Source organism: Myotis daubentonii, chromosome 9 (genome assembly GCF_963259705.1).
Source record: "Myotis daubentonii chromosome 9, mMyoDau2.1, whole genome shotgun sequence".
NCBI classification, from domain to species: domain Eukaryota; kingdom Metazoa; phylum Chordata; class Mammalia; order Chiroptera; family Vespertilionidae; genus Myotis; species Myotis daubentonii.
In genome coordinates, this window is record NC_081848.1 from 25,631,109 (window position 1) to 25,651,098 (window position 19,990).

The 19,990-nt window shown below is 46.3% G+C and overlaps 1 protein-coding gene across 1 annotated transcript in view; it reads right to left on the bottom strand.

The window, feature by feature from the left end:
• FAT3 (FAT atypical cadherin 3) overlaps nucleotides 1-19,990 on the bottom strand; it is a 520,423-nt gene that overhangs the window by 12,197 nt on the left and 488,236 nt on the right. The window contains exons 21-23 of the mRNA XM_059708164.1: nucleotides 18,350-18,818; nucleotides 6,061-6,214; nucleotides 2,152-2,807 (exon numbers count right to left, since the gene is read on the bottom strand). Of these exons, the coding sequence (XP_059564147.1) occupies nucleotides 2,152-2,807; nucleotides 6,061-6,214; nucleotides 18,350-18,818 (1,279 nt within the window). The remainder of the gene's footprint in view (nucleotides 1-2,151; nucleotides 2,808-6,060; nucleotides 6,215-18,349; nucleotides 18,819-19,990) is intronic.

The following is a 19,990-nucleotide window of genomic DNA, read 5'->3' on the forward strand; positions in this document are numbered from 1 at the left end:
GAACTCTGGGGTACCAGGTTTGAACTGTTACCTCCCCCTCTTGCTAGCTACTTTCCGTTAGGTAAGTTATTTGGATTTAAGATGATCGCCACACTGCAGTGATGGTTTTTTTTTTTTTTTTTTTATCCTCATCCAAGGTTGCGTGTTTTTTAAAATTGCTTTAAGCGGGGTGGGGGGGGGGCGAAGGGGGGAGAGAAAGAGAAAGAGAGAGAGAGAGAGAGAGAGAGAGAGAGAGAGAGAGGAGAAAGAAACATCAGTCAGCTCTTTGTCCCAACTGGGGATCAAACCTATAACCTAGGTATGTGACCTGACCAGGAATCCACCCCATAACCTTTTGGTGTATGGGACCATGCTCTAACCAACTGAGCCACCTGGCCAGGGCTGCAGTGATGGCTTTTTATGTTTATCTCATACCTCTGTTTTCTCACCAAATCTCTTTGTCTTGAACCTTTGCCTTCTGGATTCTGTCTTGGTAACTCACCAAAATGCTCTTGAGATCATTAAGATCTTCTAAATGCTGAGTGCAATTCAGATTTTAGCCTGTGTCCTCCTTGACAGTTTTACAGTACTCAGCCCTGCAGACCTTATTGATATCGTTGGCTTCTGCATGGCTGCCCCTTCCTTTTTTCTGTGCTCTCTTTGTTGAGACACGTTTGTCTCCCTTTCTGGCCTTTCCCCTCTATCCATTTCCTACATGTTGGCATCTCCACGGTTCTTTTGCAGGCCCAGCTCAACCATCCTCTCTGCTCCTGCTCCCCCAGAGAGCTCACCCTCCTAGAGGTTCAACCCTCCTGCATGCAGATGTCCACCTCCAGCCTCACCTATCTCCTGAACAACAGATCCAGACACCCCGCGTGTGTCCTTTCCCCTGGTCCAGATGCTCACTGCTTCTGGAAGGCCCTCTCCAATAGGTTCCTACCAAAGTCTCACACATGCTCAACAACAGCAGTAGGCATGCCCCTTTCCTCCTGGAGGACGCCCAGTGTCTCCTCAGATGCATATGCTCTCTAGCTTCATTTGAAACCATCTTTTCTCCCTACCTTCTACCCCAACACACATCATAGTACACCCAGGGTATCTCTGCTACTCAAATAGAAAGCTATTTGGCCTGATGAAAAGTCACAGGTTACAATAGAGCTTGTCTTAGTTTTATCCTGACTGATGTTAGGGCAGGGGAAATCATCACCGGCCCTCACCCGGATGTTCACAAACACTATCTCTACTTTCTTCTTTCATTGGTCCCATTTAGTCTCTTCTCCAAGGAATAGAGCCATCTTCTAAAAATAAATTAGATTATGGCACTCAGCTGCTTAAAAACCCGCACTAGGCTTGCTGTTAAAATGCACCCACGCCCTCCGGTGGTCACCAAGTTCCGACTACATTGATCTCCTCCATGTTCTTCAACATGCCCAGGGCTTTCCCTCCCCGAGGCCTTTGAACCTGTGGCTCTTCCCTTTGCCTAGAATACTGCTGCTGCATGAGGCCGAAGAGGTGGGAAACACCACCGTCTGGCCTAGACCGCTCTTCCTGCCTTTGGTTCACTGTCTTGTTTCATGGACCCTGCATTCCAGTCAGATAGAACGACCTGCTTTCCTTCTGGTCATGTGGAATGTCCTCCTTTCTCCAGATCTATGATCCACCAGCATCCAACTCAAAGGCCTCTGCTCTTCTCAAGTCCTCACTCTGTAAGACCGGAAACACTCTCTTCCTCTGACCCTCCCGAGCGCACTCTGTGGGTATCACTCCTGTAGCTACACTGCTTGCTTTCCCGCCAGTGGTGCGCTTCTGTGAGAAGAGCCTGGGCTTCAGGGTTTGGCAGCCCTGCACGCAGTCCCTCTCATTAGCATTTAGGCTCTCACTAGCCTTGTGACCACGGGCACCTTACGATGCTCTCTGAGCCTCATTTTCCCCATCTGTAAATGGGGATAAGAACTAGAGCAGTTTTTGAGGGTTGCTCTGTGAACACAATATCAGAACATGTCATAACGAGTGCGTGTCTCTGCGGGTTCTCTCTCCCTCCCCAAACCCCCTTTCTCAAGTGCCCACACATCTGTGGCTTCTTGTGACCGCCAGTGGAATAGATAATAGATAAAATAGATAATAGATATTAGATAATAGATAATAGGTAATGATGCATAACTTCCTACTCACTCTCGGTCCCAGCATCCCAGCCATTCTTCCGGATGGAATCGCAGTCCGAGCGGCAGGGCGACACGGCAGGCAGGTTGGGGGCCACGCTGCACACGACCACACCCCGCCTGGCCGTCAGGATGCGCGGTGACTCGGGGTGGAAGGTGGTCATCTCCTGGTGCTCGCCCCCCAGCCCGTCCACGGTCTTGTCCAGGTTGCTCCTGGAGTCGCTCTGGAAGCAGGGGGTGTAGGCCATGGGGCGCACGGGCACCTGCGGGGGCCCCACCTCCTGGTAGAGGTTGCGGCTGTCCCCTCCGCCCCGCAGGTTCCGGAAGGGAACCCCGTTGCTCTTGTGGAGCAGCGCGGCCGTGGCGGGGTCCTGCACCAGCGTGATGTTGTTGCGGGAGTAGTGCTTGCGGAAGACCTTCTTGCGGAAGACGATGAACAGGACCACCAGGATGAAGATGACGAAGAGGACCACGGCGATGCCGATGAGCTCCTCCTTGCCCACGTAGGCGTGGCCGGCCTGGATGTTGGGCACCACCACGGGGCGCAGTCCGCAGTGCGGGCCCGCGAAGCCCGGGGTGCAGTTGCACAGGAAGGTGCCGAACACGTTGACGCAGGAGCCGCCGTTCTCGCACTCCTCCCGCTCGCACTCGTTGATGTCCTCTTCACACCTGCGGGGCCAAACACACACAAGCCCCCTCTCCAGCCGCGGACCAACCACACAGGCTCCGGCCCTGGAGCTCCATGCAAGCTGATGTCTTGAAAAGAAAGGACCACGTAAGGGGTGTGATGGTGTGTGCGGGAGGTGGCCTGCATCATCAGCATGCATTAAGGTATTTCTCTCCCCAGTCTCTCCCAGGCAGTCTGACCCTACCTGGGCGGGGGCAAAATAAAGGCTGTTTTGGGAGAGAAGGAGCAAAAAGAGAAAGAATGGATGCTGTGGACGAGGTACTGGTTCCCAAATTCTTGGGGCCAGACACATTTGAGAATTTCAATTTTTGCAATTTTAGAAATGACATATAGTACATATCTTTTATAGTGTGTAACAAACCCACCCCACCCAAGAAACAGGCATAGGACCCAAAATCAAACACACCAGTGTTTCCACAATAAAACATATAGATATTTACACTAAATGAAAGAAATCAAGACCAGAAATAGTTTTATAGTAGCTTTGGCTGTTTGGAGTACCAAAGTAGTTTGCCACTAATTTATCAACAATCCTGTCAGTTCTCTGAGCTTTGGGTTTTGTAGAATTGCAGATAAAGACCTGTGAAACTCTACATACCCTATATGGAGTTTCCTGAGAGGAGGAAGCCTTTAGTTCTGACAATTTCCTGTAATGGTTACAGTCATTTTTGGCCTTTGTGCAACTGGGGTAATGAGGTGTGATAGGTTAATAGGTGGGTAGGTGCATGAAGGGCTACATGTCTACATGTCTTCAGATTTTATGCCTATGTTAAAAGCTAATGCTAATTGCAGCCCCAGCTGGGCAGCTCAGTTGGTTGGAGCATCATCCTTTACACCAAAAAGTTTGCAGGTTTGATTCCCCATCAGGGCACATGCCTGGGTTGTTGGTTCCATACAGAGTTGGGGCAACTGATCGATGTTTCTCTTCCTCTCTCTCTCTCTCTCTCTCTCTCTCTCTCTCTCTCTCTCTCTCTCTCAAATCCTTAAAAACAAACAAACAAAACATATCTTCGGGGGAGGATTTAAAAAAATAAAGGTAATGCTAATGCAGCCATGATCGGAGAATCAGGTGCCTTCCGCCCTGGCCAGTGATAGGAAAAAATGACTAAAACATTCTAGTGAAATATAATTAAATTACTTTTATTCTCTTTAAAACAAGCCAAGACTTGCTTTGAGTATAATTATAAGGCAAACATTTAACTCTTACTACTATTTCTTAGGTTAAAGTTATTTGAGAACACAGAGCCATTTTTCCTTCCCTTTTCTGTAATTCAGCAGTTGTTCCGCTATATGCATTTAAAAGGCCCCATCACCTGTATTTTTGGTAATCCACTCCTTAAAATGTAGTCAAATGTCCCCAATTTGAACAGACTGAAGTCAAGTCAGTTGGAAATTAGTCAGAATCACTGAGTATTTAAAAAAATAAATGTAGCTTTATTACTTTAAATTGCATCCAAAGACTCAAAGTCAGTTAAGTACTTCCTGGTAAAGTCCTCAGGAGATTTGCTTTAATGAATACCTAAGACTGATCTGTAATTAGTCTATCACTTGCTTGAGATTACATGTATAGACTTTTAAAGCCATCAAGGATGGATGAAGGTGGCATTTTAGTAAAAATTTAAAATATTTCCTTTTCATCCAAATAACACTTTAATTTCCCTATTTCTTGGGAGTGGGAGAGAGAAGATTTGCAAAGGAAAGGTAGGCTTTAGTTTCTCAGAATGATCATAAAATGCTAAGGAGTAGAGTCCTGGTAATAATTTCTGGGGAAATGGATAGTATGTCTGCCTCAGAATTATACTGGAAGCATTAGGGGTCAGTGATGACCTTCTTTAAAAGAATTGTTTTCTTGGTTACATGACACATAGTAATTATATAAAAATTTGAAAATATAGAGAAGTATAAAGTAAAATATATAAATTACCCATAACCACATTACCCAGAGATAATCCCTGTTAATATTAGTTACTCGTCAGCACTCTTTATATAAAGACTAGAGGCCTGGTGCACAAAATTTGTGCAGGGGGTGGGGGTGGGGTGCTTAGCCTGGCCTGCACCCTCTTGCAATCAGGATCCCTCTTGCAATCTGGGACCGCTTGCTCCTAACCACTCACTCCTAACTGCTCACATTCCTGTCTGCCTGATAGCTCATAACCACTTGCCTGCCTGACTGATACCCCTAACCACTCACCTGCCTACCTGATCACCCCTAACCACTCGCCTGCCTACCTGATCACACCTGATTGCCTGCCTGCCTGATTGCCCCTAACCACTCACCTGCCTGCCTGATCGCCCCTAACCCCTCTGCCTGCCTGCCTGATTGCCCCTAACCACTCTGCCTATCTGATCACCCCTAACTGCTAGCCTGCCTGCCTGATCAACCCTAACTGCCTCTGCCTCGGCCCCTCACCACTGTGGCGTCGTCTGGAAGGTTGTTTGGCTGTCTAGTCTAATTAGCATATTACACTTTTATTATTATAGACTAGGGGCCCGGTGCACGAAATTCGTGCACTGGGTGTGTGTGGGGGGGAGTGTCCCTCAGCCCAGCCTGCCCCCTCTCACATACTGGGAGCCCTCAGGCGTTGACCCCCATCACCCTCCAATCGGAGGATCGGCCCCTTGCCCAGGCCTGACGCCTCTGGCTGAGGCGTCCGGCCCGGGCAGTGGGGACCCACAGCTGCAGCTGCCCCATGATCGTGGGCTTCGCTTTAGGCCCAGGCAAGGGACCCCTAGCTCCTGGGACTGCCAGCTTCGACCGTGCCCGGCTCCCATCGCTGGCTCCACCCCTACTTCCTGCTATTACTGGCCAGGGCGGAAAAGGCACCTGATTCTCCGATCATGGCTGGGGGGCAGGGCAAAGGCGGCCCCAGGGCCGCCTTTGCCCTGCCCCCCAGCTCTTAGCTCCCCCCTGGGTTTCCGATCTCTGTCAGTAGCAAGGGGCTTCTTCCTGCTTTCCCTTTCGCCTCCCTGCATTGTGCCTACATATGCAAATTAACCGCCATCTTGTTGGCAGTTAACTGCCAATCTTAGTTGGCAGTTAATTTGCATATAGCCCTGATTAGCCAATGAAAAGGGTAGCTCGTACGCCAATTACCATTTTTCTCTTTTATTAGTGTTGATATTAACCCTTTGCCTGGCCTATCACTGGTAAATATTTCATCCCAGTTAGTTGTTTACTGTTTTGTCTTCTTAGCAACAAGAAAAAGCATAAAAGACTTGAGCAATCTCACTTACGTGACTCCAGTGAGCCCAGCTTTGCAACTGCAGATGAAAGTATTTCCTATGGGGTCGCAGGAGCCTCCATTCCGGCAAGGGTTTGGGAAGCAGGCTGTGATCTCCGATTCACAGTTTCTCCCAGTGAACTGCGAGAGACAGGAACACTGATAGCCTGGGGAAACAGAGGACCTCATGAGCCACGGATGCTGCTGGTAACACTCTGAGTGCACAGACTCAGTTATTACATGTCCTCCTAATCCTTCTGAACCAAATCAAAGGCAGATCCCAAATTCCAAAGATGATTAGTAAATTGGTTATTTTGAACTTGGAACACAGCTTTTCACAAAAATGCATGTAATGGTTTGGGTATCCCAGAAGTCCTCAAAAATTCACTTCATTAAACACATATATGAATGCTCGTGAGAATGGTAAGAGACACCCAAGGAACACCCAAGATTCCAAGAGCAGAGACCAGGATCGGGAGGGAGATGCTACTCCCACCACACTGCTATTGAAAAGGACAGGATGCTTCCAGATAGGAGTTTGTCACAGGTCATGCCCATGTCACCAGCCTCCTGAGAAGAGGTTTATGTATAAAAGGTAAATGTTGTGAAACCTTGCATAGCTGACCATATCTTTACTTCACCCTTATGCCTCTTTGTTAGGTTGTGTATGGAATTCTAAGCCAGTGGTTCTCAACCTTCCTATGCTGTGACCCTTTAATACAGTTCCTCATGTTGTGGTGACCCCCACCCATAAAATTATTTTCGTTGCTACTTCATAACTGTAATTTTGCTACTGTTATGAATCATAATGTAAATATCTGATATGCAGGATGTATTTTCATTGTTACAAATGGAACATAACTAAAGCATAGTGATTAATCACAAAACAATATGTAATTATATACGTGTTTTCCGATGGTCTTAGGCGACCCCTGTGAAAGGGTCATTCGACCCCCAAAGGGGTCGCGACCCACAGGTTGAGAACCGCTGTTCTAAGCAATTACCTCCATGTTACTTTTCAGAAATCCGAAGTTGTTTTGTGTCCTCGTTTATGTGTGAACTGGTTTCTCTTCATAACAGCTTGGAGTGTGTTCTCTTGTCCCCAGTTTTCTGAGATTTCACAATGATGTACTTCAGTGTGGGTTTCTTTCAATCAGTACTCCGTCGGCCCTTGCAATTTGGAAACTCTTGTTCTTTAACTTTGGGAAATTTTATTTATCACATTGACAATTTCCTTTCCTTTGTTCTCTCTGTTCTGTCTTTATAGAACTTTTGTGGTTTTCAGCTCAGGTCTTTTGGATCTTGCTTGAATTTGGTCTGTCTCTCTTATATTACATCCCTGTGGGTTTTTGCTTTATTTTCTAAAAGTGCTTCTCAACTTTTGAAACTTTTGTGAGATTTTCATTTATGTTGTCATTTTCCAAGGGCTCTTTGTTTGCTGAGGTTTTCTTTTTTTTTAAACACATTGCACCCTGCTCGTATTTTGTGCTTGCCATATTTTCTCTTATATCTCTAAAGATATTAATAACATTTTTATGAAGTTTTCTCCCAGCATAGTTTCCTCCAAGTTGCTTTTCTTTGCTTCTGTGTTTTGGTCTCTGTGATGGTAAATTTTATATGTCAGACTGACTAGGCCCGTGGTCGGCAAACTGCGGCTCACGAGCCACATGTGGCTCTTTGGCCCCTTGAGTGTGGCTCTTCCTAAGCCTTAGGAGTACCCTAATTAAGTTAATAACAATGTACCTACCTATATAGTTTAAGTTTAAAAAATTTGGCTCTCAAAAGAAATTTCAATCGTTGTACTGTTGATATTTGGCTCTGTTGACTAATGAGTTTGCCGACCACTGGACTAGGCTATGGAGCCAAGTTGTTGGTCTAACACTATTCCAGACGTTGCTGTGAGGCTATCTGTGGAGGTGACTAACATTTACAATCAGGTGACTTAAAGGCAAGCAGACTGCCCTCCAAATGTGGCTGGGTCTTGTCCATTCAGCTGAACGCCTTCAGAAGAAAGGATTCTGCCTCGGAGTACCATACAGGAATCTTGCCTGGGTTTCCCGCTTTGAAGATTTCAAATTCAAGACTGCAAAATCAACCCTTACATAAATTTCCAGCCTACTGGCCTGCCCTATAGATTTCAGACTTTCCAGCCTCCACAATCCTATGAGCAGCTTTCTTAAAATCCATCTGTCCGTCCATCCATCCATCCATCCATCCATCCATCCATCCATCCATCCAATTGGTTCTGTTTCTCTGGAGAACCATAATAAAAATTCCCTTTCTTCCAAATTAGAGGAGTTCCTTCCTTGTCTGGTAATCCTGGCTTATCAGCTCACAGTGAAGAGTGGGGAGGTAAAAACTAGAAATCTGAGGGGAAGTCTAAGCACTTGAGTGAGGCTTGTTAATGATGATACTGTGTCAGTACCTTTGAGGTGGTCAATTTCCCTACAAATTACCTTTATCATCTTCACAGAGGGAGGTTCAAAGGCCTGTTTTTAACATGGGATGGGGGGGGGGGGCTGGGTGGTGGTAGAGGAAGGGTGGTCGTGGGTCTCAGCATCCACTGAGCACATCATACTTATTTACTCCATAAACCCTGCAAATAACCATCCTCACGAATGTGAAGGGCTCTTGGACTAATCTCTGTTCCCCCAGTGGTCAGTGACTGATGTTGGGATTGTGTAGGTTGATCTCTAAAGGTATAAGATAGTTAATAATCTTTAGATGGAAACAGCACATGCTCTCATAAACATTTTCCTGAATCCACACTACAGAGAACTCTCCTGAACAGGAGGACATTATGATTGCGTGTGAGTGTTCATCATTCAGAGAGAGAAAGACTCATCTTCAAGAGGCAAGAGAGCACTTTACATTCTACAAGGAGGGAACTCCAAGCTTCGCTGGCACCAAGAAACACAGAGACGGAGGCTGAGAGAGACACACTCCTAAATGTAACACCGATGAAATTCCAGGGAACTAACTTATAAGGAAAGAGCATTACTGATGCAAACTGTGTCTGCGGATGGCCAGCGTGAAGTCTGAGGGCAGGTGCAGTGGGCTGAGATATGCTTGCTTCAAATAATGCTGACGTGGGATTCTTTTCCAATTTGGAAAGTTTTCACCTAAATGGAACTGAGGGTTGCTGAAAGCACTTGGGACTGGGGAAAATGCTTCTTTGTGTCACCTGGCTACTCCTTTACACCACAGCAATCACTAACTGCTACAAATCAGGGCTTTTATTTTTAGAGAGCTGGCTTACCAGCACTCCTTGGCCAGGATAGCGTGCCATTTAGAGGTAGAGTAACGTGTGAGGATGAACTAGATTCCTTTTTTAGAGTAACAGGAGGGGTGGGACAGCTGCAGTACAGGATTCTGGAAAGCACATCGCTGGTGAGGAAGAGGGGAAGTCACAAAGGGGCAATCTAAGGCAAGGGGGTCAGCTCAGGTACCACTCCTCCCTCTCCAGCTCCTTTTTGGCACCATTCTGGCAATTGCTCAAATAAAATATAGCAGAAGTAGTCGGTAGCAAGGGAAAGGCTGTCTGGAAAACAGGGACATTTGAATCACTATCATGGAAACTGGATTCTAACAAGGGTCGTGGGTTTGATTCCTTTGATTTGATGTCTCCGAGCCCTGGAAAATCAGACTTTAAAACGAGGCCCTACCTCTAGTGCACTATTTTACGCCCACACATTTCTTTCTGCGTTTTGTCAGTTTCATGATCTTTTGTGGGCTCTCCAGTGCTACCTGATGCAGCAGCCAGCCTGGCTGATTAACCCATTCACTGCCTGAGTGCCTAAGCAATAGGCCGTGGTGTGTTGGGGCCAGCTCAGGCAGGGCGCGAGAGCTAACTGTTAACATTTGGGGAATTTGGCAGGCCTGTTACTGAACAACGGGTAGCCTGGCATCAGCCAAGGTGGGAGTATGTACACCACAGAAATCAGTAAATGCTACAAATCAGGGCTTTTATTTTTAGAGAGCTGGCTTACCAGCACACCCCTGGAATAGGGACTATGGCAGGCCCTGGGAAGACAAAGACAGGAAAATTATAGACAGCATGAGCACTAAGATAGCTCCAAAACTGCCCTGAGAGCAGGCACAGGGCGCAATGGGAGCACAGAGTGGGGACCTGGGGCCTGCGCTGGAAAAAACATGCACGACTGGGGAGCTCTGTTCTGCATCTGAGAGAACTTGCTGTCCATTTTGAAGATGATGATGATGACGGTAGCTAACACATGACACTTACTATGTGCTAAACAATCCTGAGCACTTTACATATATTAACTCATTTAATTCTCCAAAAATGCCTATGGAAAAGGGACTATTATCATCCCCATGTTATAGAGGAGGAAACTGGGGTATGAGAAGTTGATGACTTATTCACAGCCATGGACCCAGAGTGGATTTGAACAGGGGCAGTCTGCCATCAGAGGCCTGAACTGTTCAGTATGATCTCAAACTGTATTTCCATACATCACACTTCATTACACCCTCTACCTGGATTTCTCTGTTTAGCTAACAGGAAACCATGTTGGATCTGCTCTCATGATCTCAAACCCCTGGGACAAAGGAGAGACCCTTTGGAAGAAACCTCGATTTTTAGAACTTTAAATTTGGAGGAGTTCTTATGTTAACACAATGAGAGGGAAAAGCAATTAGATTTTTTAAAAAGTGGTCAGATTTTTTTTTTTTTAATGAAAGAAGAGTGATCTATTATTTGGCTTCATGAGAGAGGCTTGTTGATCAAAATTAACTTGTTCTCACAAAATGTTATTTATGGTCTCATTATCCAAGCCTGGGCACTATTATTAATAATTTTTATAATATCAGTAAGTCTGCTATAACGATATCAAGTGATCTAATGCTTTAGTGCTTTTAAGTCACTTTCAGTCATTCTATGGAGGATAATAATAATCCGAAGAAGGAAAAATAAGAGGCCCATTAACATCCCAACTCCATGGGGTGTTAGACAGGCTAGTGGCTTGTTCAAGGACATACAGCTAGTAAGTGATTGAACTTGAATTCAGGCTTTCAGATTCTCTAATCTTTCTACCAGACTGTATCGGCATTGGGACTTGTCAGTGAGCCAGAGCTCATTACTTGCTAGGAATAAGAAGGAGGGGCTCAGAGTTACTCCCCACAGCTCTCCAGGGAGCTGAGGAGCCACACTGAGATGAACAGTATCAGACACCCTTTCTGGGAGCCAAATAATCATTAAATAATAAAGATAAAAAATGGCATTATAAAGTTTCTCCTCTTCCCAAGCGTTACCATATGTTATTATAAAACACAAATAAAAGGAACAGAATTTCAAGAGATATCCAGGCATTATTTGATCACACATTATTTTCATTTTTGTAAATGTAAAAGAAAAAAAATAAAATTCAGTGGATGATCTCAAAATCTTATTAAAAAGAGCAGATTTTTTCCCCCCTCTGGGTTGGGGGAGAATGTCAAATAAGGAAATCATTAGCAAGAACAACAGCTTATTAGGTGCTAGGAAAAATGCTAAGAACTTCCTATGCATTATTCTCATTTAATTCTTAATAACAACCTTATGGTATAAATACTATTATGATAGTTATTTTACAAATGAAGGGGCTGTGGCGTAAATAAGTTGGCTTGCCCAAAGTTACACAGTCAGTTCAGTGGCAGGTGCTACTTTATACCAGCTCCCAGATTTAAAAAAAAGACAATCGGCCTCCCAAGTATTGAGATACATGTTAAAAAACAAAACCTAACAAATAAAAAACCCCCTCAAAACAAAGTCATAGCTTCTCTCCTCTCAAATCTGGCAGGATGAGAAGTGTATTTCATCGCCTTTCCTCAAAGCTGTGCTCTTGTTTACAATCCTTCTAGTTACTGTGGAGGCAGATGGTTTTGAAATCTGCATCCGGACGAATGTAAAATGCTCCCTCCTTTCCCCGCTCAGAGAAGAACATGGAAAAACCTATTAAGTGCAAAAAATAGAGGTGGTTTGAGCAATTATAGAGTGCATTTGGGCTGTGTAGGCAAATAATCAAGATAATGCCTATCTTACTTCTGTGACTTCTTAGTCGTTTTCCAACCTGATTCATTCAGGTAATGGCCTCACCCCTCGGCCCTGCTCGCCAGCTTAGGTGAACATCGTTCTGATCGGGGTTGGCTGCCTTGATAAGGAAACATCTGCCTGCCGCACAAAGGGAGAAATAATGACAAATGTGCAATGAGCACTTGGGATCGGGAGCCGGCATCAACCACTATGCTCGCTGAATTACGGGTTTCATTTAGAAACTCTGCGGACTTACATGGTTTGGGGAGGCAGCTGTGATGTGGGGGTGAGGCCCCAGATGTAAGTATATGTTCTGTCTGTTACCCAGGAGACAGGCATGATCATGGCCGAGCTGCCTGACCTCTAGGAACCCCTCTGTTTTTATCTGATAATTGAGCCTCACCAATACCCATTTCTCAGAGAAAAATAAGGTTTCTGGGTTCGCCAACCACAACAGAGCACCCACACGTGAGATGCTTCATTGTTGTGACTATTATAATGACTATGGATTCTGAAGTTTCTGTGTTGCTCATAAACCAAACAGTTGAAAGCGATGGGAGTTTTTTTCTCTTTAGACTGGACATTGGAAAATGTTGAAATTTCTAGTCTGTGTGAATCTCAGTGTGAAAAAACTAGAGGATGCTAAACCTAAGTGGGACCAGCACAGCTGCTGATCATAGCCTCTGTCGTTATGTCACCGTTTCAATGTGTAGGCATACGGACATTTCTCTCCCACCAACCAAGGACACACAATACCTAAGACCTTGTAAAAGAAAAACCTTTGAAGGCTGGCCTGTACCTTCCCCTAGGAAAACTGGCTCACGTTTCATATCTTGTATATTGGGTTGAGCCTCTTTGAGGATCTGGAAACTTTAATGTGTGAACAACACTAAGCACACAGTAAATCCTCACCTGCTAGCATGTTCTCTTGTGTCCACATATAACCTGACTGCTTTAGGGTTTTGAGTTTCTCTATTAGTATCGATATATTATTTATGCCGCTACCATGAGGTTTTTCAAAAGTATGAAGGAAAAGTTTAACTCTAAACGCCACTCAGAAGGAAAAAATTTCCCCCATAAGCTGCAAAGTTCAGTTAAATGATGGCCACAGTATATTCACGGGAGCCTGGCTTTTCCCTTCTCTGCCCTCTGTGCTCAGTGGACCAGTGTGTTCAGTCCCCTTAAGGCAGCTACGAAGGGACGGAGACCACGCAGTTCAGTCCATTGGTCACAGAAACGGCAATGGGACCCCAGAACTTAACATAAAGCTCAGCACAAACCAGGCATTTAATTAAAGTTTGACCAACTGCATTTATATAGACCCTTACAAGCCAGGGACACAAAATATTCAGTAAAACATCACCCAAAGTGCCCTAGCTGGTTTGGCTCAGTGGATAGAGTGTCGGCCTGCGGACTGAAGGGTCCCAGGTTCGATTCTGGTCAAGGGCACATGCCCGGGTTGCAGGCTTGATCCCTAGTAGGGGTCGTGCAGGAGGCAGCCAATCAATGATTCTCTCTCATCATTGATGTTTCTATCTCTCTCACCCTCCTCACCCTCTCCCATCCTCTCTGAAATCAATAAAAAATATTTTTAAAAAACCCAAGAAAAACCCATCATCCAAAGTAGCAGGGGGAGCTTTGTTGCTGACAACACTTCTATGCCCAAACATTTGTAACATCTAAGAACTTGTTTTGTGCAATTTGCTTAGAGGGACTAGGAAGACACTGGTACCTTTATCTTTGAAGGGATGCTCAGGGTGACTTCAGACTGTTGACTGTCTGGAGAATGAAGCTCAATCTTAATGTGAAAGCAATTATAAAAATGCACGATGAGCATCTGACACCAATTCCTACGTGTCCTGTGACTACTTAACTCTTCTGGAATTTACCGAGTCACATTCCTGCACACACAGAGTTTACTGAGATTGCCAAGTACCAGGGGTCCTCAAACTCAGATGTGCATGGTACCCTGGAGCCTTGTTAAAAACAGAGATTCCGGCATCCCTACCTGCGCAGGTTCTGAGATTCCGGCTTGTAGGTTTGAGTCTCCCTTACCCCACGGACTTTGCACTGAGAAATTATTCTTGGTGGGAAGTTCAGAAATTTGCGAGTACAATTCAGTGACCTAGCACAAGGTTCCTCTGACGGGGGCAGCAAGTGATGGAGGCGAGTAAACAGATGTTCCTTTTCCCTTAACAATCAAGAGACTCTTCTATAACACAGTCTTATCTTAATAAGGTCCTTCGGTGATGCAGCTGCACCTCAGAGTTCGAGACCCACGATGTGTAATATGTACAAACAAAAGAGAACAAGTTCTCCTAGGTTTCGGGGCAGTTAAGAGACAGAGAGGGAAATCAGTATATCACCTAGGGATCTTGTTAAAATTCAGATTTTGATTCAGTAGGTTTGGGGTGGGACCTGAGATGCTGCACCTCTATACCCAGTGAAGTCGCTGCTGCTGGTCCCGGGCACACACTTCGAGTGACGGGACAAGAGCATAGGCTGGGTGGTTCCACAAACTTTATTAGCTGTGTGCTGCTGGGATAGTTACTGAACCTCTCTGGCTTGTTTCTGTATCTGTAAAATGCAGGTAGGGGGAGAAAAATAGCACGGATCCCAGAACATTGTTGCGAGAATGATGTCACAGTGCATGAGCACTTGCAAGGTAAGCGTCTAGCACAGTGCCAAGCACATAGTGAGAGTTTAACAAACGGTAGCTCTTAGCATTTAAAAATTTACCAGCTTTTCGTTTTAAGATTTAGACTTCCAGTCTCATGCAAAGCTGTCTGGATGACTAGTTTGTTTGGCCTCGAGTAGCCTCCACTAGATTTTCCGGTAATGGGCTTAAGCTGATCAGGAGAAGGCACGGAGAACTGAGGACTCCTGATTCAGACTGTGGGTGCTCACTGGGCCGCTCCCTACCCACTGGGTCTGGAAATGCAGGGGTCAGAGTGGGACCAGACCATTTCTTCTCCACAATGGTTGCTATTTCCAGTTCACGTTATGAAATATATATAATTTGAAGGCTTTACCAAAAGAGAGCCTTCCCTCTGTGGTTGCTCTACAGCCTCATATTTATACTCTTATTACAAGTCCGTGTTCTGGCCTCTGAGTCCCCGGGGACTCCACGGCTTGCTCCTGGGACAGCCAGAGTCACAACACTGGTCAAACCCGCTGACCATGGCATTCCGAGCTAGCAGGCGTGGCTTCCGTGCCCTTCATGCCAGAATCTGATTGTGCTTGGAGGTGGTTACAGCAGAATCCTTTTCCTCTGACAGAAGATGCTTCTTGCTGTGGATTGCCTGCTGGAAGAACTCTGAGTGTTCTGCAGTAATGTGCTTGGATGGCCACAGTGTGAGAGTGGGCCATCAGGAGGGCCAATGAGCAACAGTATTACAGCATTCTCCAGTGGTTGAGAGAATGATTATGCTAAATACGTGTCCTGCAACGTTAGAGTATCACATGGTAACACAGGGTTCCCACAACAGTGAGATGTTCAAACAGTTAACTTGTGCTATCAACATTCTCCTGTGCATGAGGTCACATTTTAATGACTTCTTTCTACTCTCTCTAGTCCCAATTTCCTCTTTGAATACCGCACGCATTCTAGCCTTTGATCTGGGGAAGCAAGACTCTCTCCCTGCCATTAAACACTCCTGGCAGCCAGAAGGAATCCTCCAAGGCATGAATATTCTTTCATGAACGACTCAGTCTTATTGTCCTTTGTAAACTATCATAACTAAGATGCTTTTTATTTTAAATAACCTTATAATTAGCTACATAGTTTCACAGAGCTGAGTTAAAAGCCGGATTGTTGGTTCTTTCTGTTCTTGTCCCTGCCCCCTACTATTTGGCACCAATGGAGGGAATGTGCAGATAGGATACCAGGACCTGGCAAAAATTACTCTAATAGGAACAGATAATGGGGGGCAAGGAAATGGAGTCTCTCTCCTCCTTCCTTAGAAGCTGAGGCCTTATCCCTAAAGCCAGGAAGCAGGTAGGTGCCGCCTCACATATCAGAAGAGGAATCTTGCGCCTTTGATTCCACAGGAAGCAACAGAAGCCCTCTTCTTGGATTTCCTGGTGAGTGTCAGGAGTTCGCTCTCCCTGGGCTCAGTACTGCTATGCCTAAGAGCCCAAGGTTGCCCCACCTGGACCATGCCCTGGCGGCTGCTGAGATCAGAACCAGTGGGCCCCCTCCATTCAACAGAGGAGTAGGCTTGGGAGAAGGAGGTTGTGAAGATGGAGGTGAGGAAAGATACTTTCTTTGCTTTGGGAAAACATATGCTCCCAGGCCCGAAGGAGAGACTTGAGCAGGTTAGAGGCTCTCACTTTGGAAGAAGGAGCACCTGTTGTGGAATCCCAGACCCGATCATTGGTGGGAGTGGAGAGCAGGGGGACAAAGAGGAACATGAGAGAGCAAGTAGGCAAGGTTGACCTTGACCACAGTGGGCAAGGTTGGGTCCCTGGAAAGCAAGTTCTTTGGGCCATGTGAAAAGTATATGACAGGCGGGTCCTCAGTGCTGGAATCTGGTTAAACCAAAAGGGGATTAAAAAAATACAGGGAAATCGCTGTTGCTGATGTGGGTTACAGTCATTTCACGAACATACCTGCACTGAATACTTAGCGCAAGGATTTCATGGCAATTAAAAAAATAAAAATAAAAACGCACCCTGAAGAGCAAGAGTCCACAGGCTTTTTCCTTAATACAGTGGTTATTATTATTTTTAAAGCTAACCCATCGTGGAAGCCCATAGCTCTGCCAGAAGAAACCATGTCCTGCCATCGTTAAAAAGTATGTTACAATTTGTGGCTGTGTACCTAGCATTTGACATGGAGTGGTGTTCTATTTCAACCCAATTTAATTATATGCTCCTTTTATATATCCTAGATGGCTCACACTCGCAGAATTGTTTTGCCTGGTGAAAAACTGGCCATGACTTGTCATAATGGGCTGGTTTATAGAACCACTGAAGTATAGTTACTGCCCATCATTCGGGAATTATGGCACCATAACAACCCTTTATTTACATATACTGCTGAGATAGTAAAAACAGCAAATAGATTTCTTAAATCGAGCCTGCAGAAATTCCCCCCAGGGCACTCGGCCCTCATTGTGGCAGTAACATATGCAAGTCTAAATACCTCTGGTGTCTGTATTTCGGCTGTGCATCATCCCGCGGACAGTTCATACCATTCTAATAATAAAATGGACTCTAAATTTGGAGCTGGGCTTCACGAACATTAGATGGTAATGTGCACAGCAGAATCTCTAAGTGATTTGTGAGGACGGTTTAAATTTGCTAATCACAATGCCGCCGGGAGAGTCCGAAAAGGGGCTGCTGTAGAATCAGTGGCTGAGCCACAGGGAGGTGCAAAGGCTCCAACCCAGAGAGGGCCTGGCCTGGTCTGCATGAACGCACAATGCATCTGGGTAATGTCAGCGGTTCTTGTATCTGCAGACTCCCAGGACTGCCGTAACCTTGGCATTTCCCTCAAACAACAGAAACCCTCTGTAAGTCCTGCCACCCTTTTGTTTGGGGAGGGGGGCACCTTTTTGCTCTTTCTTTCATCTTCATGATGCATCTTGGGGAGGAAAATTATTGGGGTAAAGCACGAAACCCTCACTGACTGTCAGGAGATTTCAGGTCAATTGCCCTCTCCTTATTCTTGACTTTTCACTCCTTTATAGAGTTGTCACTAGACTCATCTTTGATACACACATTCTAAAGCATGCTCCAAAACATCTCCGCTATATTTCTACTCCTGGGTAGTGGGTTCACCCCCCGCCCCACCCCTTTAGCTTCCAGTAAAGTTATATGTCTACGTGTGAAAGGATTGTGTACCTGCTGCCATATGGTCTTCGTCACTCAGACTGCTACCAGTTATTCTGCAGCGACATGCAGGAGACTCAAGAGGGCAACAACTTAAAAAGGGGGTCTGACTCCTCCAAGCGGCTGGGGCCTGGGGGAGTGTGGGGCGGGCCAGGGCTGTGATAGCATCTCTAGATTCCTGTGGTCAGGGTCCTGCACCGCCTATGGGATGTTGCACATGGACTGGCCAAACTGGACACTCCTGTAGTTGCCAACCACTCAGACCCCCCAAGAGGGTTAGGAAGCTTTGCTAGCATCTTGGATGAATACCGTCTCCCGGCAAGCACTTGGGATGGCTATGCATGTGAGAGCGAGGCCCCCTGCAAGTCTATCGCCCCCCACCCCTCTATCCACCACTGCCCCCGCAGGGTGCCCAGGGCGCACCCGGCACACTCACCCCCGGAGGGCAGGCCGGCGCAGCTGCCCCCGTGCTGGCAGGGGCTGCGCTCACAGGCGTCAGGGTAGAGCACGCAGCCCAGCTTCAGCTCGGTCAGGCCCACCACCTCCGCGAAGCTGCTGCGCTTGTTCTGCAGGGGCAGCTCGTTGTTGTTGAGCACCACCGAGTCCAGGCAGCCCTGGAAGCCGCTCAGCACCTGCGTGACCCGCGTGTCGGTCAGGCTGCGGACGTTCTCGGCCTGCACCAGGGCCCCGAAGTAGATGGTACTCTCGGCGCTCAGCGTCTGGAAGTAGAGGGGCGCCCGGCGCCGCTCCACGTAGCTGTCATCCAGGGACAGGCTGGTGAAATTGCGGTTGAGCTCCAGGAAGACCGAGTGCCAGCTCCCATCGTTGACCGCGCGGCCCGAGATGCCCAAGAGTCCGGGGCCACTGCCACAGTCCAGCTGGAACCACAGCTTACCGTCCACGATCTGCGCGGGGGACGACACCAAAGCGCGTTTTAATATGCATCAGGCAATACATTCCTGTACACCCTGTCCTCCAGCGGGGACGGGGAAGGGAAGGAACATAGACCTTCCAGGTCACTAAGAGCTAAGGAGATATGAATGGCAAATGAATTCACAGAAACAGACGGAGCCAGTCTTTCCGAAAGGTTTGACTCATGATAGACCCGTGAGGGATTATCACAGCATCACTCATTCTCACAATAGATTACATCTCTGTGCTCCAGTATGTTCCACTTGCTCATTCTTGGGGACTCTCATTTCCACCTCTGTGGCTCCATGGATTCCCTGGTACCTCTTTTTTTTTTGGCATAAATTTCATAGGCTCATGCCACACAAGCATGTACACTATGTATAGAAGGTGGGAGGCTCTGTGAACCTGGAGAGCCCTGGGAAGTTAGGAATGAGGATCTAATTGGGGCTTTGTCCCGTATCACCCAGGTCACCTGGAGAGAGCCACCTGGTTGAACCCTTATCTGTAGAGCAGAGATATCTGCGGTGGCTTATTTTACCAGAAGACGAGGTCCCTAAAGAATGTTTAGCCACATCATGCACAGTTAGTACATACACACTCTGCTCTGTAATGCAAATGTTTGGACGTAAAAAAGACTGCAGACAAATATTTCTTTTCTTTTCAGAGAGCTTGCGTGAGTAGTCTATGCTGTTGTCTTTGTTACTTTTTCAGTTCAACAAAATGGACCGAGTGGATATTGTAAATCATACCAGAATACTTGCTCAGTGACAACTCCTGGATACATATCCATATTTTTATTTCGATGTGAGTCATAAAATGATCAAATGTGACTTCGGGGACTACCTTCTGCACAGTCCATCTGCTGTTATGCTCTGTGGCTACAAAGTGGTGCCCCTAGTCTACCGGGGGAAATCTGGTGGTGAGGGTACAATTCATGTAAGGTTCTGTAAAAGGAAGTATTCAATTAATATATTACTTGGTCTGTTCCCCTCCCCAACCCGACCCCCTATCTCTTGGGATAATAACCAAGTTACAAATTCACCCAGGAGAACTGATGTGGCTCTGATGTACTCCTACCCTGGAGCTCTGTCACTAGGAATCATAAAAGTATCCCAGACTAACACTGAGCACTGCTAAGGGTACCTTTTTCTTTCCTGTTGGAAAA